Consider the following 24,139-nt stretch of genomic DNA (forward strand, 5'->3'; position numbering starts at 1 on the left):
TGGGGACGAGGGACAAACTGAGATCCTGCCTTCCCAGCCCCGCACAGCGCTGCTGGTGCGGTGCTGGTACCGGCCTGGGCTCGCTGATGGGTTCTTGAGAACCAGGAACACACCGAGGTCCCGCTTTTCCAGCCCCCCCAGTGATGCTTCCAGCTCACCCGGTCAAAAATGCGGTCACACGGGCTGTGAGAAGAGGGTTTGTATCTGGGACAAGCCCTGTTACAGGTTTCTTCACCTTTGTCCTGCACACCTCAGCATTCTGCCAGACTGGCCAGAGACCATGACTGTTTTTTTGTCTGGTTGGTGTTTTTCTCCTAGTCCCGAGTTCTGGATTTCTCAAGCCCTTTAATTAGCAGAGGAACACAGGCCAGTGTCCATTTTCTAGGGTTTGAACAGCTGAAGATTCTTTATTATTTGCTAGAAGATTTAGTCGGTAGTCAAAATAGTTTTCTAATTTTCCTGCAGAAGCTTCTAGTGGCTGTGTGAATGGATTACCAGTCTTTTTTCCATACGTTAGCTAGAAGCTTTCATGTTTGATAAACAGGTTTAGTAAACCACAGACAGTTCTCCCCTCCTAGCTTCTCTTCCGTAGCTTTCAGCACTTTTTGTAGAGGGCCTGAGGTTTATTAGCTCCACACTATGATCAGAGAAACTGAGACACAGAGAACTAAATGCACCAAAAGGAGCAGCAGAGCAAGGACAGAACCTGTGAGTTGAATGCAACATTTTCTGGTATCATTCTTAAGGGTGATTCAGTTAGCCCAGGTTAGTTAAGACTTGCATCAGCTTGTCTGGTAGCCATTCACAGATCTCTAAAATTATCTGATGGCCTGTAGCCAGGCTTATCTCAAACTGAATAGGCTTTCCTCTCAACAATCCTCTCTGCTACTCTGAAAATCCAGTTCCTCTCAAACTAACCATTAAAAAAGATCATCCCAGAATGCCTCCTTGCACATGCCTATTTATTGGGGTAGTGTTAAAAAAACCCAAATCAAGAAAACAACAACAAGAAAACAACAACAACAACAACAAAAAGCCCAGCAACCACAAAAGCCTGGTGTCTTTGTGACCTCAGCTCAAGCCCATCACCAGGGCTGTGGTATCTGAGGCTCACTCTGGAGGCACTGGAAGCAGTGGGCAGCCTGATAATGGCCACTGTGGGACAGCTGCAATAGCTGTGCCCGGTGCCAGGCTGCCCCTAATCTCCCCAGTGCCAAAAGTCCCTGTGAGCCGGCCCTGCAGCACAGCCCCTCTCTCCCCAGAGCCTCTCTCTGCTAATCTGCAGCTGCACATGTGTCACGGCTGTGCCTGGGAAGAGCCTGGGGCTGTTAACAGGCCTGGGGCTTCTCAGGGCTGAGCAAGGACAGCCTTGCAACTGAATCTACACAGAAACAGGGCCCTCCTAGGCTGGGTTTGGGATAAAGTCAGACTGAGAGGTTCACAGAAATGCAGATGAGGACGACAGGGAAAAGAAGCCCAAACCCATATTTGCTTCACAAAGCATCTGAGCTACCTGGTGTGTGCCAGAATTCTTTAGACTCTGTGAGGATGTGCTTCAGAGGAGGCACATGATTCTGGGGAGCTATTTTCAGCAAGAGGAAAAACCCCTATTGAGTGATTGCATGTTTCTTTCACTTCCCTTTTTCCCCTTTCCTTGTGAGATGTGCTCAGCAAATATATTTGTTCCTGGAATTATTTTGTCAATTGTTTTTGAACAGTGAGTTAGCACCTTCAACCTCTTCCTAAGCTGTATCTATTGTGAATACATTGCATATTTTAAATTGTATTTATTTAGTATTTATTATTGATTTTGTGTCAAGGCAAGTCCCATTCAGAATGCAGCAGTTGAATACACAACTCAGATGTGCATTGCCACTCTTAGCTAAGCGTGGCTGGAGAAAACAAGTATGAAATGTGCATAAATAAAATGAGATATGCTTTTAAAGTGAATGTACAAAGAACCTTTTCAGAATTTCCTTAGGGAATTGTAGAAGATATCCAAAGCCCTTGGAAATATTGACAATGTGGCAATGGAACAGAACGTTTTGTGAACTTGCTGGGTAAACTGAATGGCTTAGAGAATACTTATCCTTTGGAAAACAATAAAATTATTGTGTTTTAATGAAACAAAATGAATTAACCTGAATTTAAAGTCTTCCTTATATTGCTGCCTACTCGGTATGCTCACAGCATGGCAGAGGATGGTGGATGTTTCCTCGCTCCTTTTTTTACAATGCACTTCTGGTGCTGAACTCTGTGCTGTCTGTTCCTTCATTGGCTGCTGGGAGAAGTGGAAGTCATCAAGTGGAAGGGAAGCCTGGAATAAGCTGATTTTTCTTCTGGAACCACATGGAAGCTCAGAAATCCCTTATCTCCAGCAACCCATAAAGTGGTAGAGTAGTTCTGTTCGGTGAGTCAAGCCCTTCCACTGTCACCATTTTATGCAAAATAGTTTAAGGTGCTTTCCTAATTATAATTCCTCATTATAGTTCCTTTCCTCATCCTTAAAAGGAGCACTTGCAAGGTAGTGACAGTCATTTGACATGTAATGAAACTGCTCTAGGCTTGCAGAAGTCATTTTAGCCTGGTTTCTGCTGCTCAGTGATACTGGCCCTGGTTATCAGCCACCAAACATGACTGTGCTGTGTTTTGTTCTGCCTCACGTCGTTTCCTTTAGCACAGTGAGATGTTTCACTCAGTGAATGTTACAGTTCAGTTCAGAAAACTTCTGTGAAACAGGGTTTTCACCTCTAGCATTTTCCTGGCAAGGAAAGTGCATCTGAAGTACATCTGAGATAGAAGAAATTAAGAAATATTAGAAATGCTGTATTTCTTAATGTCGGGAAATGAAGAGAGAGAGAGGGAGAAAGAAAGAGCATCTATGCAAGTTACTCACAAGTTAATTCAAGTTTTGGCTAAAAATGATGGATTCTTACAACTATTTAAGGACCATGCATTACTGAGAATACAGTGTTATTTTTATGTTATTTTATTTTTTTTTAATATATTTTTATCCTTGCAGTCAAACATCAGGAATGATGCTTGTTAGTGAGCTGGAGTTTGCCTTGCAATGCACTGAATGTTGTGATTATAGGAGGCTCCTGCTCACAAGTCGTTACCATTTTTATTATGGGTGTTGTCCTCTATGACTCATACGATGCTAAAATTTAAATTATGTGGCAGAAGCACATGTGTTTAATAAATTAAGATATCACTCACTCTGGGCTATAATCTCTCTATATGCACATATATTTGTATATATATTATGTCTAATATAAAATAATGAAACACAAACAGAATATGCACATATATTCATTCGTGCACCACACTGGGGCACAGAGAACTGGGAAGGGATGCATGTGACAATGCTGCTTTCCAAGCCACAAGTGATGCACCTGTGCTGTTGTACCTGTACCCAAGCAGTAAAGAGGCCCTGGGCTCCTGCTGCAGTGCCTGGGGCTGGCTACTCCCCTGGCTGGCTGAGTGACAGTCCCTGGGGTATAAAAGGGCCCCTGGGGTAGGGCTGTGCTGGGTGTAGCTGATAGAGCAGCAGGCACAGGGCTCGTTCTGCAGAGCTGGAGAGCCTGGGAGAGGTTGTAGCCACCAACACGTCCGAGCCACACAAAATGCGTGAAATTGTGCACCTGCAGATTGGCCAGTGTGGGAACCAAATTGGAGCCAAGGTAAGGTCTCTTTTCAACACTGATCATCAGGTGGAGGTCAGAGGTAGCAGGTCACTCATCATCAGTGGATGGGGACTTTTGGGAGGGACAATTACCTTGTAACTCAGTGGTGGGAAACATGGCATGTTAGCAGGGAACTTGAGTATTTTTATATGAAAGGTAAAACCTAGATTTGCTCCTCATGCAAAGTTTAATGTTCATTTGTGGCCCAGTGGTTACAAGTGCACCAGAGAATTCCTGCTGGGACTCCTATTCCCTGGGGGAACTCATATACTCTGCAAGATACTGGGGCAAGTGACAGAGCCAGTAATTCCAGGACTGTGAAGTTGTGTTGCTGGTACTTTAGTTCAGCCATGCAGCAGCAGCTCTGCCATGTTTTATTCTTAAATATCACAGAATCATACAATGGTTGGGGTTGGAAGGGGTCTTAAAGGTTATATAGGATTATATTAATGAACAGCAGAACCTGTGTTAGAGTGTAGAATGACACAAAGTTTGTTACTGGCCTCCTGTGAGAGACAGATATCATTTGGAGTATTTTTGTGTAGCTCAAACACTGGCATGCTGTGACATAGGAAGTAGTCATTGTTGCTGACTTTCTGGGCTAGGAGTAAAAAAGACCCCTCAATTACTATGCTGTGTGATATCCATCCTTTTTTTTTTTTTTTTTTTTTTTTTTTTTTTTTTTTTTTTTTTTTTATTTGGTAAGTAGGAAGTTGTCCAAAGATTATCTGCTTTTGGCTGGGAGGTCTTTTAAGACATGGGCTAATTGGAGGATTGTTCTATTATGTTCTTCCTCCTTTCTCCCACACCTAATCTTGATTCCTTTTAATGGAACATGAAGCATGGAACATGCACCTGTTGGCAGTGGTGTATTTGTACACTCAAAATGGGACTGGATGCTAACCCAGGAGACCTTTAATATTAGAATAGCCTGGTCATTACAGTGGGTGGGTGTGTCTGCATGAACAGTGCTGTGGCTGCTGCTCAGATAAGAGCCCAGCACAAGAGCACATCCATATGAGTGTCAAGATAGGACATTTAGGACCAGCAGCTGTTTGTGGAAAGCCTTGTTCATGTACAAATTTGCCTGTGCCAGCTTTGTTGTGCCGTGGTCCCACTTGTACACGACAGGACTCAAAGCAACTCTCCCTAATCCACGCCCTCACAACCTTTTTGTTAAGCTCATACCAAGTAATAACTGTTATTTAAACTTTTAAACTAACATCAATTTTCTTTTAGTATAAAGAGAACAAATTGAGGCCCTCCACCTATTAGTGCATAGGTCATAGCTAAACAGCATAAATGGTCAGCTTAAGTTTGCCCTGAGATTTATTTGGGAGGGATAGAGAAGTATCCCTATTCTGATCTGGTAAGTAAATGGCAAAGCATCCCCTGCTTCAGGCATAGTTTCCAGAGCTGGTGCTGAACATGTGCTGAAAATAAATAAATCATTCTCAGTGTGTTGTACCTCTTTCCCTTTGCAGTTCTGGGAGGTGCTTGGTGAGGAACATGGGATTGACATCACTGGCAACTACCGTGGGGATTCACCCCTGCAGCTGGAGCGAATTAATGTGTACTTCAATGAGGCTTATTGTAAGTGCCCGGCAGAGCCAACAGTGAGAGTAAAACAAGTAATTAAAAAACCCACAGAAAGACTAAACCACTCTAAGTGGATTGGACTTTCCAGAGTGGATTGTAAGCCTGTTTCTTTGACCACTAGCAGTAATTATTTGCAATCATTTTGTTTTGTTCCAGCCCATAAATACGTGCCCCGATCCATCCTGGTGGACCTGGAGCCTGGGACGATGGACAGTGTCCGGTCCAGCAGAATCGGCCCCCTCTTTCGACCTGACAACTTTATCCATGGTATGTACAGCACACTGCCAGCAACTGTCCCAAAAGGGCCTTGGAAGTCCTTTAAAAAGTCTCCTGTTAACTATGTGTCTGTTCTTTCTGTAATTCTCAGGTAATTCAGGTGCTGGCAACAACTGGGCCAAGGGTCATTACACAGAAGGTGCTGAACTGATTGAAAACGTCATGGATGTGGTCAGGAACGAGTGTGAGAGCTGTGACTGCCTTCAGGGATTCCAGCTCATCCATTCCCTTGGCGGTGGCACAGGCTCAGGCATGGGGACGCTCCTCATCAACAAGATCAGAGAGGAATATCCCGACAGGATCATGAACACCTTCAGCGTCGTGCCCTCACCCAAGGTATCCGACACGGTGGTGGAGCCCTACAACGCCATCCTCTCCATCCACCAGCTGATAGAGAACACGGATGAAACCTTTTGCATTGACAACGAAGCTCTGTACGATATATGCTTCAGGACATTAAAGCTCACCAACCCCACCTATGGGGACCTCAACCACTTGGTGTCCCTAACCATGAGCGGCGTCACCACCTCGCTGCGTTTCCCCGGCCAGCTGAACGCAGACCTGCGGAAGCTGGCGGTGAACATGGTGCCCTTTCCTCGCCTGCACTTCTTCATGCCGGGCTTTGCCCCTCTGACAGCCCGGGGCAGCCAGCAGTACCGGGCCCTGACCGTGCCAGAGCTCACCCAGCAGATGTTTGACGCCCGGAACATGATGGCAGCCTGCGACCCCCGCCGCGGCCGCTACCTCACCGTGGCCTGCATCTTCAGGGGCAGGATGTCCACCAGGGAAGTGGATGAGCAGCTGCTGTCTGTCCAGACCAAGAACAGCTCCTACTTTGTGGAGTGGATCCCCAACAATGTGAAGGTGGCCGTGTGTGACATCCCTCCGCGAGGGCTGAAGATGGCGGCCACGTTCATCGGCAATAACACGGCCATCCAGGAGCTCTTCATCAGGGTGTCCGAGCAGTTCTCAGCCATGTTCAGGAGGAAAGCGTTTCTCCACTGGTACACGGGGGAAGGCATGGATGAGATGGAGTTTTCTGAAGCAGAAGGAAACACCAATGATCTTGTGTCTGAGTACCAACAGTACCAGGATGCCACTGCAGACGTGGAGGAATTTGAAGAGGTAGAAGTGGAAGCAGAAGCCAAACCAGAAAAGGAAGCAGAGTAAAAAGTATCAAAACATTCTCCCAACGAGCCTGTTCACATTCACCAAACACAAAGCAATAGCCATAGCCATCATCTGCATATCCAAAATAACACGTTTCTTCAGGACTTTTTCTCTGCCTCGGGCCAAGTGTATCTGATATCACAACACAGTGCTTTTGAAATTAATGGCAGCTCTGCTTTACTGTCTTAAACAACTGTTGACACTGAATCTCTCCCAAAACCAATCCACTATGAAGACACGTTATCTCATACCAGCCTTTGCTGTAAATGGATTCACTTTTAGAATATAATCACCAGATACTGAATGTACTATACAGCCACTGTGCCTGTGTATATAGACCAGGATCATAAGCAATAGCAAAATATGCTGTCAGCTCATCACATTTATTTATTCTCAGGTAGACACAGCCCCTGCTGATTGTGAACTTGTTAGTTTTAGGAACATGTGCACATCTCTAAGGCCTGCAATGGCAGTGACTCTTTTATCACTCCACAGACTGATGTAGATCTGCAAAAACAGGGCAAATGACTGAATATGCACATTCTTATTTTATAAGTACTCTAATTGTTCTATCACATTGCTGGCTTATATTATTGCAGAGCTTGTATTCATTATCATGGTGTGGTTTGTTTCTATTTCTAACTACAAGGTTGAGTTACATTAGCACACTAAGCTGTGATCTTGTATAGAAGTTTTGGTGTGGTATTTTTTTTTCCTAGGTACTAACTACTGTAAATTTTTTTCCCTAACATTCAGTACAACAAAAATGACATAGAATGGTTTGTAGTTTGTTAATATAAATTCTGTGGCAGTCACTAAAACAAAACCATATTTTGCCTTTGATGAAAAAAATTTCTTGCCATCACAACTGCCTACTTAACATGTATTTATAATATTCTTTTAAATAAAGATTATATACCATTCTATTAAAGTTTTATACTTGAAACATTTGGTAGACAAAACCCCATAGTTTATTCTTGCAAGAACTAACTTGGAATTACATTAGTTATACTTTTAGATGAAAAGGTTTATTGTGCTTTGAAGACAGTAACGCCTCATGTTTGAGTTCAGTCTTGATGAAGGAACCTGAAGCCAATTCTCCTGTGCAATGGGACAATGTTGTCTCTGCTGTGAGGACACACAGCAGCAGGAAAATGCAACAACTTCCCCCAAAACCACACAGCTTCAAGTGCATCTTTGCCTCCCAGCCAGGAGAAGTGTCCCTCTCCATTCCTGCTTCCCAGAGAATGTTCTTCGCTCTTGTTCTTCCCTTTCATGACAAAGTGTTAATGAGGACAAACAATCCAGATTCCTGTGTCTCTTTCCCCACCTCTTACATGACACCAGCTCTCCCAATTCCTGATTCACTGCTCAGTGTCTCAGACTTGGAGATCAGATCCCCAGCAGCACATCCATGGCACAATTATCCTACTTCCAGTTTTCAAAACTATATGTTGTATTACCTGTTAATACAGATTTTAGTCAGGATTTTTTTCAAAGTAATCATTAAAATGTAGTAGGCAGAAAAGTTTTAAACAACAATCAAATCTCTCACTCATTTATATACCTGAAATATCAGCATGGAACCCAAAAAGAAATTTGGCTTAAAAATAAACAATGCTGCTGCTGAATGTCCAGACTGTGCTAAAAGCATTATTTTATTTTAACAGAACTGAAAAGTAAATGTCTCTGCAGAACAGAAACTTTGTTTCAAGAGGAACAACACTTTCCACACATTCAGAAATCACATTTATTAGCACGCCAATTTACATACAGAGGCAAGTTCTACAGTCCAGGTGATGACATTACACTGCAGTCTTGAGCTTGCCTACAGCTTTGCAGTTTGCTGTTATTCACCACAGATCAGCTCCTGCAAGAGATTAAAAACACAAGTTATTTGATTCAAGAATGTGTACAAGGTACACTTTAAACAAAAGGTAATAACATTTAGTCTCAGATCAGGAATAGAAGCTCTATTCAGAACAAAAGTTCTATACAGAACAGAAAATATTTCAACTGTTTGTGATGTATGGAATGGCACAAATAAAGGTACAAGTAGCATCTGTCACAGAGAGCAGATAACCCATACAACGAATTTGCTGATCAGGGGAAGCAGATCAAAAAAGGCTGCATGAAACGTGTAAATATCATAGAGAAACCTGTGAGCATCACTGCAGAGCCCCAGCTATTCCGTGTAAGGCCATACAGCCCTGGCCAAACCCCAGGCGGTTCAGTGCAGGGCCTGACACACAGCACATCTCACCTCGCTAATGAAATTAGGCTGTTCCCCATCCCACACGCAATCAGGTCACAGACACCTGCGCACATTCGCACCGCAACAGCCGCAATCCCCTCCACCCCCATGCCTGGAAATCGAGCCGATTATCTCTAGATTTCGGGGATTAATGGACTCAGCGGTTAGACTATCGCTAACGCCACTGTTGCCCTACAGAGCCCCAGCCACGCACCCAGCCCACCCCACCCACTTACATTTTTCACTCCTTTTTAGGTTTCACCGTTTTCACCGTGGCCACCGCCGCCCTCTCCGCCTCCGCTTTGTACTGCGGCTTCATGGCGGCCCGCACGGCCTGGGCGCAGATCTGCGAGTACCGGATGTAGCTGCGGCCGGGGGACAGAGGGCGGTGAGACCCGGGCCCGGCCCCAAAGCCGCCTCCCCCGCCCCAAGCCCGCGCTCTCCCCGCACCGCTGTGACCCCGCCAGGCGCTCCCTGACAGCGCCAGCCCCTCACCCCCGCCCTGTTGCGGGGCTGTCGCGACAGCAGTACCTGAGCCCGGCCTGTCGCCAGTACGCCACCATGGCTGCAGCTGGCTCCGCGCGGCAAGGTCAGCGCGCGCCGCAGGGGACGTGCCCGCCGGCCAATCAGCGCGGGGGAAGCTTCCTGGGCACGGGCGCGCGCCTGAGGCAGTGACCAATCAGAGGGCCCCGTTCCGGCGCCCGGCTCCCGCCCTTTCCGCCTGACGCGCACAAGGGTTCGCCCCGCCCCTTCCCCTCGGCCCGGGCGGGGCCATGGCGGGCCGTGAGGGGCGGTGGGCGGGGCCATGGCTGTCCGTGAGGGGCGATGGGCGGGGCCATATCGGGCCGTGAGGGGCAGTGGGCGGGGCCATGGCCGTGAGGGGCCGTGAGGGGCGGCCATGGCGGCTCCTGCGGCTCCGGGATGTGCCAGGGCCCTTCACGGTTGTTGCCGGTCAGAGGTGTGCGGGACAGGTGTGTGCCCTTCCCAGTCCGGGAGGGTCCCGTCTCCGCCTCCTTCTGTGACCGGCCGAGGCCTGCCCGGCTGTTCAAACCACGCGAGTGTGTGTGTTCGGTTCAGTGATTCAGGGTAATTTGCCGGAAATAAACTAGACGTCGGTTACCTAAGGAACATAAATTAAAGGGCAAGTTGTCTATGAGGCTCGTGGGTAGTTATAGAGCACTTGTGTTAGTTGCACATTAACTCCTTTCCCAGGAATCCTGTTGTAATCTAAGCATCGGAGCAAGTGGTTAAAAGGGTGTGTTTTGCACCTCACCCCTCTGCCGTCAGTTTTTGTTTTTTTCTAGATCAGACTTGTTAAAAAACTCTCCCATTTTACAAGCATGTGGAGCCGGTGATTTTTTTAAACAGAGTGTTTTCATTTAGGAGTTGATGTGTGTGTGGCCAGGCTGTGGCAGTTCTGTCCCATCAGACACGGTGCCCTGCCGTGGGTTTCCTTTGGATCCTGATACAAACATCTGAAATTCAGTCATTTGCTCTTAACAAATCCATAAAAGACAACATAGTAAACTAGAAGCTATGGACACAAAGAAAAAACCAGTCAATTTCCCACATGTAATAATAAAAAAAGCTATTAGATGATTCAAATCGTGTTTGATACAGAAGCAATTTGGTCCTATCCTAATGTTCATTTAAGTAATTAAGACAAAATACTTAAGGAGATTAAATACTGGCTTTTAAACAAATCCTTGAGCTTTTGTTTTGTTCGCCTACTTTCTTTCATCCAAAGTCAAGCCATTTTTAAAGCACAGAGTAATTTTCAGCTTTATTAGAGTATTTATCTCAATTAGTCCAGAACCATTGCAATTAGGAATCTGCATGGTAAAGTCAGGGAAGAGCCACCGGAACAAAAAGGACAATTGTTCCCCAGAAATGTCAGTCTGTCTCCAGCATACAACAGTAAAATCTGGACCAGTGATCTGTATTTTTATTTTTTTTAACTGTTAAACAACTCTGCTCCTATAGAATTTTTGGGTTAATTTCTTAAACACACATATTGCAATTGTTCCTACTTAATTTTAAAGAAATAGCTAGTGTAAATGAGGCAGAAAACAATTCTTACTTCATGCATTTGTTTTCTTATTTATTTTTGTGTGAAACGTATTCTGATTTTGTCACAGACCTTGTATATTGGAGCAAAGCTTTCCAATTTGCAGAAATGAAATAAATTTAAAAATATTTGTTATGACAAACATGTTTCTGCACTTTTAGCACAGAAAGTTCCAGTGATATGGAAAGGAAATTGTCCTGGGTTGACAGTGCTCTCTATCCCATAATCCCATATCGTGGACACCCTTGTTATGTCTAAGAAGGTGATCCGTCCCCTTTAGGGGGGGGCGGGCACTGGCCTGCTGGGCTGGCTCCACTTTGGCTTTTGGCTTCCCTGCTTCTAGTCGCTTCTAGTCGCTCGCTGTATCGCAAATTTTTCTGCTAGTTTCTTGCCCTTTTCGTTCTTTTGTTTTTTCTTCCTTTCCTTCTGCCGCCTCTGTGCTCTGTTTGTTTTTTTTTTTCCCTTTTCCTCTTCTCCTTCCCCCCCCCCCCCCCCCCCTTTAAGATTTAGGACCGGCACCCGGAGCTGATCTGGCTGGAGGAGTCCAAGGAAGATCGCCGGGGCTTGTAAAAGAAGCGGCGCGCCCTCCCCCTCACAGTAACCTGAGCTTTTTCTGTTCTTTTTTTTTCCCTTGTGTCGGGGGGTGTTTATTCATTTGTTAATAAACCGGTTTTTTCCACTTTGTGTTCAAGAGATTCCTTCCCAAACCCAGGGTTGGGGGGAGGGGTGGTAGAGGTTTTGTTATTAGGGGATTCCTTGGAGGGTTTCCCCTAATTCAACCCAAACCAGAACAGAAATATATTTGGTTTTGATGCCCCAGTCATAACAATGATAACAAAAAGACACAAGACAGCACCAAAGATTTTGGGAAGCCCCTCTGTGTTACACAAGCAGCATATTTGATACAAGACAAGTAACTGCAGTACTTACATATATTGAGAAAGGGGATGTTACATGCAAATGCTTCTTTAATGGGAACATCCAATTATTTGATAAGTAAAATAATTAGCACTAAGATTATTTTAAGCCTCATGGGCAGCCCAGGCCACACGGATGGCCTGGCAGAGAAAAATCATGCCACTAGAGTTGGGCATTTTTTCCCACCTACATGCCCCTGTATTCCTGCCCCACAGCTTCTCTGGTTCCTCTCTCTGACCCATTTCTCAACTGCTTTTTGCTCCACAATTTTCTTTTCTTGCCACATCTCACTCTGTACCTCCCTGTGAAATGCCTCTGCCTGCAGTTCTGTGAAATTAACTTGGATATAAATGCATAGTGAGGATACACAACCTGTATGCAATTATTTACACATTTAGCTTTACTATTTGTTAGTCTTGATAGATAAAAACTCAGCATGAACTGAAACAGCTAAACTTTTGGGAGAGGTACCAACCCTGCTGAGGCAGACTGGATATCAATCAGTGACAGAAACTGTGCTCTACAAAAATTCCAGAATAAACATTGATGTTTATGCAGCTGTTACAAGGCACCATCAGAGATTTGTAGGACCTGTTTTTTCATGCCCAGGAGATATTTTGCAAAGCCCTAAACTTTCCTCAGGTGAGAATTTTCAGAGAGAGAACAAAGGAGAGAGCAGATAAAGAAGTTTAGAAGGACAGAGAGAGGTTGCAGAGGGAAGGGTATGAGTGAGGAGGGTTAGATGCAGAGATCGAGAGAAGCCGCTGCGGTGCGATTAGCAACATCCAGAAACGTGAGCGTGGACAGGTCTGGGGGAACTGAGGACGTGAGGTTAGACGTGTCCAAAGAAACTGGGGGAGTGAGAGAAGAAGTATCATCCTGGAAGGTGAGATTGGAGACATCCAGAAAAGGTGTAGAGATGAGACTGGGAGCATCCTCAGGAGTCGGTGAAGATAATCCAGAGGAGCGCTGAAACATGAAATAGTTAAAATCCGTGAGGTCTAGAGATTCCGACGAGGTGGAGGAGCTGTACTCGGAGATACCTGGTGAGGATGGAGGGATTGTACAGGAAAAGTCCAGGGAAGCTGAGGAGGTGTGACTGGAAACATCTGTGGAGGATGAAGAAGTGAGACTGGACAGGTCTAGAGAGAGTGAAGAAGTAGGGCTGGAGAAATCTGTGGATAAGGAGGTGACACTTGAGAGATCTAAAGAGATTGAAGAACTGTCGCCAGACTGATCCAGAGAGCCTGATGAAGTGCGACTTGATAGGTCCAGTGAAAATGAAGAGGAGAAACTGGAGCGCTCCCAGGAATCTGAAGAGGTGAGACTGGAGAGCTCTAAGGAAATTGAAGAGGATGTACTGGAGAAGTCTGAGGAGAATGAAGATGTGAGGCTTGAAAGGTCCAGAGAGGACGAAGAAGTGAGACTGGAGAATTCCACAGAGGATGAAGAGCTCAGACTGGATAAATCCAATGAATCTGAAAAGGGGATTTTAAAGAGTTCCAAGGAGGCTAAAGTCTTGACACTGGAGGGGTCCAGGGAGGCCAAAAAAGTGAGACCAAGTAGGTCCAGGTAGGGTGAAGAGATGACTCTGAAAAGCCAAATAAATCCCCAACATGATGGGTGTTAAATCAGGAATATTTAAAACAAAAGATCTCTATCATCACACCAAAACAAAAAGACAGCATGACCCCCAAAAATACTTTTTTGAAAATAATGATTCACGCTGTGTAGTTTCAAAGTTAGTAGTTTCTCTTTTGGTGCAGAAAAGCTCCAGTAATAGGAGCCCACAGAATTATTGAGAACATTGTGCCTTTCCAGGGGACCAGTACAGAATCACACATAGGGTTGCAGAGAAGTCTTCTCTCCTGGCATGTCTGTCCTTGTTCAATCAAATTTATTTTTCTGTGTAGCATGTGCAGGATTTGTTTTTGGAAGCTAACAATGTGCTAAACTGATTCTGTGTACAAGAAATACACATTTCAGCAACTGCAGTTCTGTTATTCAGATAAAAAGAAGTCTCATTTTGTTACCTTTCTTTTAAACCTCTGGATATAAAACCTGTATAGTAACAATAATTGTTTATTTGTGCTAGTTTGAATTGCTTAATAAAAATACCATAAAGAGAAGTTGTGATAGAAGGCAGACATGATTAAAAAGGGAACAGAACAGCTTAAATTTCAGTTCAAAAAGGTGCATCTAATTATAGTGTGAGTAGATCAAGAGGCTGATCCACAGCTGCCTCCCCTCGTCTCCAGATTGTGCCGCAAAGCTCAGAGCACTCAGACCTGGGGCTGCCTCTCCAGACAGGCACAGGAAAGCATGAAAAGCTCTTCCCTCATCACAACCACATTTTACCAACCAAGAAAGTGCAAGATACAGGTACAGGAGGCTGCAGGTGAACACACCCCAGCTTTGCCCATGTTCTTACACAACCCACGTCCAGATGAGTGTGTAATGGATTTAACATAATCACCACGGGTGCAACTCCCACCCAGGTCACCTCTTAACTGAAGCAGGTGTCATCTGAACAGCCACGCAATTTGAATGGTGTCTTACTATGCAAACGTTAAAATCGTGGGGATTTAGCACAGTGCAAAAATTGCCACGCTAAAAAACGAGCTGCTCACATACCACTGATGATACCCCCAAAAGTTCTTGAATACATTTAACCTTTATAGATAATGCTTCTGTAATTTAAGAGCTGTTGCAACGTGGTTGCAATTTGTTCAAGAGTACAATGTTTATAGATCAAGAGGCAAAACAAATTACATTTTCCAAACATGCATAATTTATGATGAAATGACAAGTTTGCTTCCTGCCCTGTGTTTTTAATAAAACATAAATGTAATTAATCCTTTAAGAATCCCTTGCTATCTAAACCCGCTATAATTTTGTCACTACCTTTAATCTCAAAGGGTTCCCAAATGCATTTTACAGGGGAGAACAATTTTTTTTTTAAAAAAAGGCAAATTACAATAAAAAGCCAGTGTCCAACAGGCTATACATTCCATCATCTCTTCACTAAGTTATTTCTGTCCTAATTTAAAATAAAGTTATTGCACTTTTTCCTATGATACAACACTGACAAGAAACGTGGAATTATGGTCACCTTTGTACAAAATGTAGAGGTCAGTAATAACGTTTCCTACCTTGGGTAGCTGTGGATTTACCTCCTTTCTCTGCCTGGATAAGCCATACTGGGCTGTGCTGGTAAAGCTCTGCTGTTCTCTCTGCTGCTGACCCTAATCTGCAGCACAGCCACTGGAAATGATGCCATGCTGATGAAAATACAGGTCATCTCCTGGTAAATCTCCTGTCTGAGCACAGCACTGCACTGAGTGCCAGCAAACACCTCGCTGAAATCAGCTCGAGTCTTGGGATAAAGATTCAGTGCTGTGCTGTTTCCTATTACATTTCCTATTACAGTCTTTTGAAGGTTAGTTGATGAAGCAGATGAAGACATCAGTTTTCAACTTTTGGACACCTGGATTCAAAGTAAAAATAATTTTGAAGTGTCATCCAAGTCTCAACTGTCCATTCTTCAAAATCTGGCATAAATAGCCTGAGGAGGGACCCAGGATCTGCAGAGCAGAATTCAGGTACACTCAAATTTTAAAAATCTTGTGCATTACTTCCTCTTTTCATGTGTTTAATAACTTGTGTTACTTTCTAAAAGTGGTTATAACAAAATATCCTGATGATGTAAGGTATTTTGTCCACAGCTGGTGCTCATGGTCCTCCTAAGGTAAGCAATTAGTTCAGCTTGGTTGTAATATGTAGCTTCACCTGTAGAATAATTCAGTTCTACACCAACATGTAAAGCAAAGCATTTAAGATAGAAATTAACAGGTCCTGTGCAAGTGAAAGAACAACCTCCACCTTAAGAAATGGAAGGGTTGTAAAATGACTCACTGCTGCCACACAAGCTCTTTTATCAGCACTCTTCAGTTCTTCCATAAAAGTGAGCAGCAGGTTGCTGACCTTCCCCTTTGAACCAAGGCTCTGTCAAGGCCAGATTGGAAATGTTGCAGTTATCACACAGTGGGTGCTCATGTTTACTATATATGACATTTATTGGAACTATAAATGCAAGTACAGACCACAAGAGACAGATCAGCAATGTTGCAGGAAATAGTGGTTACAATTTTTCTGCCTTTTTTGAAGCAAACCCCTGGCTGGCACTTGAAGCACTGATTGGTTCATATCTCACATTCCTCCATCTCTGCTCCTCCACTTCCCATGTTCCTCCCCCTTTTTTTGTTAATTCTTCCTTTCCTCCTGGTCACTCAGTTCTGTTCCTCCAGCTGTATCTGCTTTCTCTTCCCCATCTCCTTCATTCCTTTCCAGCCACCAGAACCCAGAGCTCCTCTGCACTGCCCCCCCAGCAGGGCTGCATTCATCCACAGCAACCCACACTCACTGCAGTGAACAGCAACACAAATCTCAGCCCAAGCAGACTGAAAATCTTTCCACAGGATGGATTCTCCACAGCAAACTGTGAATTCTGGTTGCTAGTTAAAGCCAGATTTGCAGAAAAGCAGAGTTATTAAGAAGCAGAAAAGACCACAGCAGCTGTGAATGTGCATTTTAGGATATGCATTTCAAAAAAAGCAGCCACTCACTCCAAGGATTTCTTCACCTTCACCCCTCTCATTTTAGATTACTCACCTCATACTTCTAAAACACAAAGAGACCAAAAAGTTTCAGGAATTAGCCAGAATTGAAACAAAATTTTATTTAAAAAGCGCCACATACAGAAAGCCATACTCTGACAGAATGAAAATGCAGGCATATAAATAAAACAGAAGAAAGAAGTTGTTGAATGCCTGTAAATTAAACAGTAAGGGTTCTTTTTTCAGTGCAAGGCCAAACTGTGAGTTCTGTTATGCAGTCCTTAGTGCAGAAAAATTTGGAAATGAAAAAACTGACTTCAGAGTATCAAATGATGCTAATGGCTGAGCAAACATGTAAAATGAGTTTCAAGCTAAGCACTTCTATCAGAAATGATGGTACCATCAGAAATGATGGTTTTGCAGAAGTTTCACATATACGTTTAAAATTGAAATGTTGTTTCAGTTGTAATAATGTCCTGTAAAAGTATGGCAAATCTCAATGACTTCAATTAGTAAGGTAGTCTCAAACAATTTCTGTTTAGAAAAATATTCTGTTTAGAATAGTTAATTTTTAAAAGTTATATATCTATATTCCTGTTTTCTTCCCCCAGGATAAACCTTACAGAAGTGTTGTTGTTTGTTAAAATAAGCTCTGGTTCTCTATATAGCAGACACTAGTTAATAGGCAATTTGATATTAACAGAAATGGCATGCAAAATCAAATATGCTGGGCTGGGTGACATTACAGTTCATAAAGGCTAAGAGGGTCTTGAAATCTCTTGTAAACTTAGAACCAAAATTCCAGGAAAAACCCTTGGGCACCAAAATAACCACCATCAGCTACATCTGGGCTGTGCCTTTGCATTTTTCTGTTCACACTGAAGGAGCCTTGTGGGACAGAGTCCCTGTGAGGTGCCCAGGACAACTCAGCACACCCTGGCAGTGCCAAGGGCTGACCTTTCAGCTCCTGCAGCCAGTGACTGGTGACAGTACCAAGAACCTGCAATGAGTACCAGGAAACAGAGACTGGAGAACACCAAGTGAAGCCCTTGGGAATACAAAGGGCCTTGAACTGTGAGCAAATTAGTTCAAAGGGGAAAGGGATCTGGAACTTAGAACATTGGTTAAAGTAAAGAACAACACAATATCCAGTGAATGGAGCAGGTTATTTCTGGAACGTGATCAAATTAATGAGTATATTGTTAAATACTACTTCCTCTTTTGTTTAGGTATCTCCTCAGTCACCTTCACAAAGGTTTTTTAGTCTTTAGTTGGTTCTTTGAAGAAAACACCTACAAGCTTACAAGATTTTAAGGCTCTATGTTTACTGTACCTTTATGTAATGGGCTTTTAGAGATGGAGATACTTATTGCAGAAGTTTAAGATAAAATTTGATTTTAAGGTACTGCATGCCCAGCTCATTAATTTGCATTTAGGAGCAGCATTTAGGTCTTGGTAGATAGGTAAGAGACACTTTGATGTTTTACCTAGAGTGACTCAAAAACTATTTGAGTACCGTGGTAGTTCAACCAGTCAAGTTAAAAAGCTTATCAAAAAATATTTTTTACATTCTTTTATATGTCAAGCATCAAGTAATAAGCTTTCTGTAAAACCAAGTTGTATCACACAACTGTCAAAAATCAACAAAAAGAACAATGCTGGAACAACCATTCTGCTTAATTTTGGGTTTGGTCCCAAAAGAGGTAGTCCGTAAGTCACACAAAAAAATAAAAGTTAGCCTAACATGCCAGTGTCCTCCACCATATATAGCCTCACCACTAAATGAGGCTATTTCATATCTGCAAAAATTATAAATTAGTGTTCATGTTAAATACAGGAACTACACTTGAAATTTATTTCTTAATCTGTAACCACAATTCGGTCCAGCTGACCCAATGTGTTAAATAGCCTTTGAGCCTCAGCCTTGGTAAGAATTCAGCTTTTCTCCAGATTAAATTCATAACGTGCCTAATACACACATCCTTTAAATAATAAAGGATACATGTATTTAGGCCTGGAGAGAAGCTGCAGGTCGTTAAGCCTCGTTAGTGATACAGGTCTAAGAACTATCATCATTTCTCTACAAATGCTGCTGCTGCCATTGAATTCCTCATGGTTCCTCTTGCTGAAGCTGCAAACTCTTCAATTTCAGCATTCAGTCTTTTAATTACCCATTCCAATGCTTCACGGCCCTACAGTTAAAGGAAAGTTGATTAGTGTGCAAATCTTAGTATATCAGTTAAACTCTTACTGAAAATGACTAAAGACACAGTAGTTGAAAGAGGCATGAACAGAAATACATGCCTCTGGTATTTGTTATTTCAATAACTGGAGTACTGCTGGAACATGTTCTGCCTTACATTTCATGAAAACAATTCCTTGTATCAGCAGTTCTCACATTATGATCCACAAAAGACTTTTTACCCAGACTGCTTTATTGTTCTTGAGGCTGAACTCAAGATATCTTTGGATTGCCAGAGGACAGACTCAACTAAAATACTGTTTCATTGCTCCCACATAACTATTTCAGATCTGTATGATCTGTAGGTGCTTTTTTGACAGCAAAAACAAATAGTTTTTGGGCAGCAAAAGAATGACAGTGTCACACTGTTGAGTGAGTGGAGATGTTTTCTCTAGTGAAGATACAGAGATCTTTGCCAATAACAATTAATTATCTTCATTCACAAGAGGGAAAAGAAGAGGAAGTTCAGCATGTTGAGCATTCAGTCCCTGCAATAAAGGCAGCAGAACTATGTGGCCCCTTCCTAAGACTGCTGACAAAGCCAAAAAGTAAAACAGAGATCTTTATTCCCTTTGACATTTAGCCAGTGACCACACATTTCACACAAAGGCCATACTCACTTTTTTAGCATTGGAAGAAATTGTGTTTGCCATTAGCCCTTCTAGGTAACTGCTGAGACTGACACCTTTTACAGATATTATTGCTTCTTGTGTCAGAATGGTTCTGAAATAGAGAGCAAGAAACTGAAATACTCTGAGTAGTTTAAAAAAGAAACTCCATCCCCCCTACAAGCACATTCCCTCATCAGCTTTGCTGAGTAACACAGAACTTCTTGCCCCCTAAACACAACCCACCTCCACACTGTATAAGTAAAGCATTATGTTTCTACTTATAAAATAAAGCCTCAGAGTGCTCGCCAAGCCCAAGTCTCCCTTTGTGGCTCTCAGCCATTTCCATCTTTAGCATCAGCATGTTAATAGTGGAAACAGATTTGGAGTTCCAGTATACTGGGAAAACAGTATTAAAACATCCTCTTCAACATTAGGGATTGAACATTTCTGACTGTCCTGACAGAGAAGAACTCCAGGGTTAGAATCCCTAGAATGGCTCTTCAAAATTATCACCACTTCAGCAGTACAGACTCACTAAGCTCTAAGTTGCCTTAAAAACCCTGAGCAATCACCAAAACACAAAGCTCCAAAATCAGAGGTTAAAGGCACATAAATGTGCTTTCTGTGCTCAGGCTGACAGAGATCAGGAACAAGGAGCTGAAAACTGTGTACACAAACTCAGTTACAGACAGAATACCCTGAACTGGACTCCAGCACAGCATGACCCAAAGTCTCCCAGTGACTCTGCAGAACCAATGTCACTGCAGGAAGTGACAGTCCATTTAATCCTGTTTTAGACAATTTACTGTAACAGAGGCCATGTAAACGTCATCTTCTGATCAAGGGAAACCATGGACATTTTCAAAACAAAATCCAGTAGCTGTGGGCAATTTTAGCAGGGAGATACTCACTTGTGTGGTTCATGAGGGTGTGGTTTATAGACCAGCCTCTCATCTACTGACACCAGGTTTGTAAATGAAATCTGCAGAACACAGGACAGGATTACCCCTTGACACAAATAACAGAGTACTACAGAGAGCAAAATCAGGAAACAGTCACAGTGTACATACACCCAAAGGCTTTAAAACATTTTTTCCTAACACCAACCCCACACCCAAAACTCCTCCTGCTTATTAGTATGTTTACAGCTTCAATAGTGACAAGTTCCAAGAGCCAAGTGGCTCCTTCCTGAGCCACTGAACTGATCAACTATAACCACAATACCTAAACCATTAAATTGTATTGTTCTAATGCAATTTTCAAGCTATTTCCAAGACGATTTTGCTTTTCATATGTATAAGGTGCTGTTACACTCTGTGATCCATGTAAGTGGCACAAACACAAGTACTTACATTGCAGGATTTCAGCTCCATTGTTTTTTTCACAGGGTCCACAACAGAGTGCTCCTGCACATATGTCCTTGTCCTGCAGGTGCCGATGAGCTGGGGACAGGCAAACAGAGATGGGATCAGTTCCACCACCCCACTGCAACTCTTCATGCCTTTAAATGCACAGGCAATGGTTTTGTGTTGAACCAAAAGAACACAAACAGGATTTAGCTGAAAACAAAGTTATTCAGCTGAGGTAGATCTCATTTTCCAGATGGAAGCAGTCTGAGATCCAGGCAACTTTTGCCTACTGGGGGTCACTGTGTGCTGCTGTTAACCTTTCCCCATACATAAACACTTAAACCATCAAACTTTTAAACCATTACAGTTATGAAACGACACCCATCTATGACAGCAGCTGGCTCAGGAGCTTCTCCTCCCCGCGGCATCACTTTCCTGCCTGTGACACAACAACACCCACCGATTTCACAATGGACGGGATTCCCCACTCGGTGCTCAGGAGCCGGTGGCTGTGCAGCTTCCCGCTGGCGTCCACGTGTCTGTCCAGGACATCCACTCCCACCACGCTGGGGTTCATGGGGTTGGGGTATTTCCTCATGGCAGCTGTCATCACAGTTTCCCAGGGGTGACTGCCCAAACACAATCGTGGCATTAAGTTGTACGCCTCTGTTTTCAATAGGATTATATCTTTCCCTGGAGAAAAATCTCTATTTTCGTTGACTAAGCAGTGCATATGAAAATCAAGCAGACGACACACCTGATTAACTGGGTGTGCTGAGTTCCATTATAACTGGATAAGAATGTTTCCCTGTGACACCATGCTAAGACTGCACTTTATCCCGATTTTCGTAACACTGGAGTGATTTATAAAGTTCCTACTTCCCTCTAACGAGCGCTCCCTTGAGATAATTTTTAAGACACTTGTTCTGGAGCAGTTGAGTCCCGACACACGAGGGGCCTCACGGTGTTGGGGGCAGCACAAGGACGGGCTCAGGACACAGGTACAGCCCCGGCCGAGCCTCCGCAGCCCGTGACCCCGGCCCGGCAAGGACGCGCGGGGCAAGGTCAAGGGGAGGCGAGAGGCCGCGGCTGCCGGAGCGAGGCTACAGCGCGGAGCTCAGGGGGGCGGCCCTGGCGCGGCGCGGTGCCCTCACAGCCCCCGGCCCGCCGGAGGAGACCCCCCCTGTACCCATTGCCGTGCCCAGCGCCGGCCCCACCGCCCCTGCCCGCCGCCCCGCACGGCGCTTACTCGAACACGTGCTCCGAGGTCCAGATCTTCATGGCTGCGGGGGCTCGGCCCGGCCGCGCTCCGGGGCCGCCGCTTCCGCCGCCGCCGCTCTCGGCTCCGCGGGCCCGGCTCCGCCGCCGGCAGCGCGCGCCTGCGCGGGCAGCGCCCGCCAATCGCCGCGCGGCGCCGCGCTGACGTCACGGGGCGCGTACGGCGTGGCCGGGGCCGGGCCCCGCCGGGGACATTCGGGGTGAGGTCGGGGCGCGGCCCGTGATCCCCCGCCCGTGCCGGGCTGGGCGTGAAGGGCGTCCCCGGGGCTGGCACCGCCGCCCATCGCTCCGACACGGGCCGGTGCGGTCTGTAGCCGCGCTCCGCTCAGGCCGGGCTCGCACGGCCAGCCCAGCGGCGAGGGGGCTACCTGTGGGCTATGACGTCAGCGCGGCCGTAGGCGGCCGATGACGTCACAGCGCGGCGCCGTTCCCGCGCTGGGCCGGCAGGGGGCGCGGGCGGGGTGTGACGTCACGCCGGCGAGGCGGGGCCCGGCCGGTTTTGTAAGAGATTTCGTAAGGGTTTCTTTCATAACCCGGGCAGTGTCACCGCCCGCCTCACCCCGGCACGGCCCGGCCTGAGCGGAGCAGCGGCGCACCGGACACACCCACAGGCGATCCTTGGCCCGCCCTCAAAGCGCTTTCTCTTAAAATTCTCGGCGGCGCTGGGAAGTGCCGCGAGTTCAGTGAAAACGGGGCTTTGGTGGAACGGCGGGGTAGAGTTTCATGCGCACGGAGAAGGAGTGACCTCTGTGCACTCGAAACCGCACAGAAATAGCCTCAGTGGAAAAGCATGAGGGGGAAACTTCCCAGAAATGGATTGTATTGCACAGGGACAGTGCCAGGAGCCTCGGCCGGCCTGTGCCGGGGCTCACAGCCTTGAATATCCCTTGTGCATCCCTAACAGCGAATCCGGCAGCTCTCCTCACTGAGAAGCTACTATTTAATGATAAAAGCTACTTTTTAATGATAAAAACCAGGTTCAGCCAGTAGCAAATACTTAAATGAGAGCTGCTAAGAGAATAAATTTTTGCTGGGCACACCTGTCTTAATCCTATTTTCCCTGATTTTTTCACCTCATGGGCTATTCCTGAACGTGGCTGACACACTGCTGGTCTGTCAGAGTGGACAGTTATTGCTGGGGGTTCTCATCCAGCTCTAAATCCACTCTAGCCTGAATACTCACCGAGTGATTTTTGCAGCTGGAGAATTTTGCAAAGGATGTTAAAAACGCGAAACATTTCGAGAGGTTCTCAGTGTTACACACAGTTGTGGAAGGTGGTGACCCTTAAACAGGCAGGGACAGTGCAGCAGATCCCCATCCCTTGTCCATCAGGCTGCCTGTAGCCTCTCCAGGTTTTTGGGTTTTTTTTCTGTAAAAGAAATGCTGTCTACTGGAAGCAAAGCAAAATGTCATCTCCAAGAAGGAAGCCTGCCAACATATGGCGCAAATTAGGAGCTAGATTTCAGCTCTTCTTGCTCACATAAACTTCAGGCTATTTTAACAAGATTTGTTAAAGTAGGTTTCTATATCTGAGTGATATCAAGTGTGGAACTACTTATAAACCTGCCTTGTAAGAGAAATAACACAATTATAAATAATACAGCCAGACTTTATGAAAATAAAATATGCATTTGTAAATGCAGAATAAAAAGTGGCACATCCTAAACATTAGAATTATTTACATATATCATAATGCCATAAATCCAATATCTTTGCCCCTATAGGTTGCTATTATCTGTCTAATAACTGAAATAAAGGAAAACGTTCTGTCAGTTGTTTGTCCAGTCCTAGACAGTAGGACTGGACAAACAAAATGATCACTGAGGACAATGATGGACTCCTACAAGAGAATAGAAAAACCTGTGGAAACCCATAATGAGATTCCTTAGTCCATATATATTTTTCAGGGGCTGTTTGCTCCCAACTGTTAAATGCAGCTGATGCCTGAAATGAGCCTTGTGATTCTGCCTTTCAGATTTTGGCAGAGCAATCCCCTTGGCATGGGTAAGAAATACTGGAAATTGCCTTGGGAATTCTTTGGGAAAGTGCTCTGGGGTCCCAAACAATTTAT

General features: G+C 44.7%; 3 protein-coding genes across 3 annotated transcripts; 1 reads left to right on the forward strand and 2 right to left on the reverse strand.

Annotated features, from left to right (window-relative positions):
• The first annotated feature begins 3,360 nt into the window (after positions 1–3,360).
• On the forward strand, positions 3,361–8,598 carry TUBB1 (tubulin beta 1 class VI). Its single transcript, XM_083873275.1, has 4 exons — positions 3,361–3,683; positions 5,171–5,279; positions 5,442–5,552; positions 5,653–8,598. The coding sequence occupies exons 1-4, from the start codon at positions 3,627–3,629 to the stop codon at positions 6,729–6,731; spliced, it is 1,356 nt and encodes a 451-aa protein (XP_083729401.1). The 5' UTR covers positions 3,361–3,626; the 3' UTR covers positions 6,732–8,598.
• A 3,249-nt stretch (positions 8,599–11,847) lies between these two features.
• Positions 11,848–13,594, reverse strand: LOC310915948 (uncharacterized protein; the record flags this gene model as incomplete). Its single annotated transcript, XM_083873172.1, has 1 exon — positions 11,848–13,594. A coding segment is annotated over one exon (885 nt), but the record flags the coding sequence as incomplete, so codon positions are not given.
• A 2,406-nt stretch (positions 13,595–16,000) lies between these two features.
• Positions 16,001–22,140, reverse strand: PRELID3B (PRELI domain containing 3B). The gene is made up of 6 exons (XM_083872999.1): positions 22,039–22,140; positions 21,250–21,418; positions 20,793–20,882; positions 20,352–20,422; positions 19,450–19,552; positions 16,001–18,779 (listed from the first exon to the last, which is right to left on the reverse strand). Exons 1-6 carry the CDS (start codon positions 22,068–22,070, stop codon positions 18,660–18,662), a joined length of 585 nt encoding a protein of 194 aa, XP_083729125.1. The 5' UTR covers positions 22,071–22,140; the 3' UTR covers positions 16,001–18,659.
• Between the last annotated feature and the right edge of the window lie 1,999 nt (positions 22,141–24,139).

Source organism: Zosterops lateralis (assembly GCF_965231275.1).
Source record: "Zosterops lateralis genome assembly, chromosome: 16".
NCBI classification, from domain to species: Eukaryota; Metazoa; Chordata; class Aves; order Passeriformes; family Zosteropidae; genus Zosterops; species Zosterops lateralis.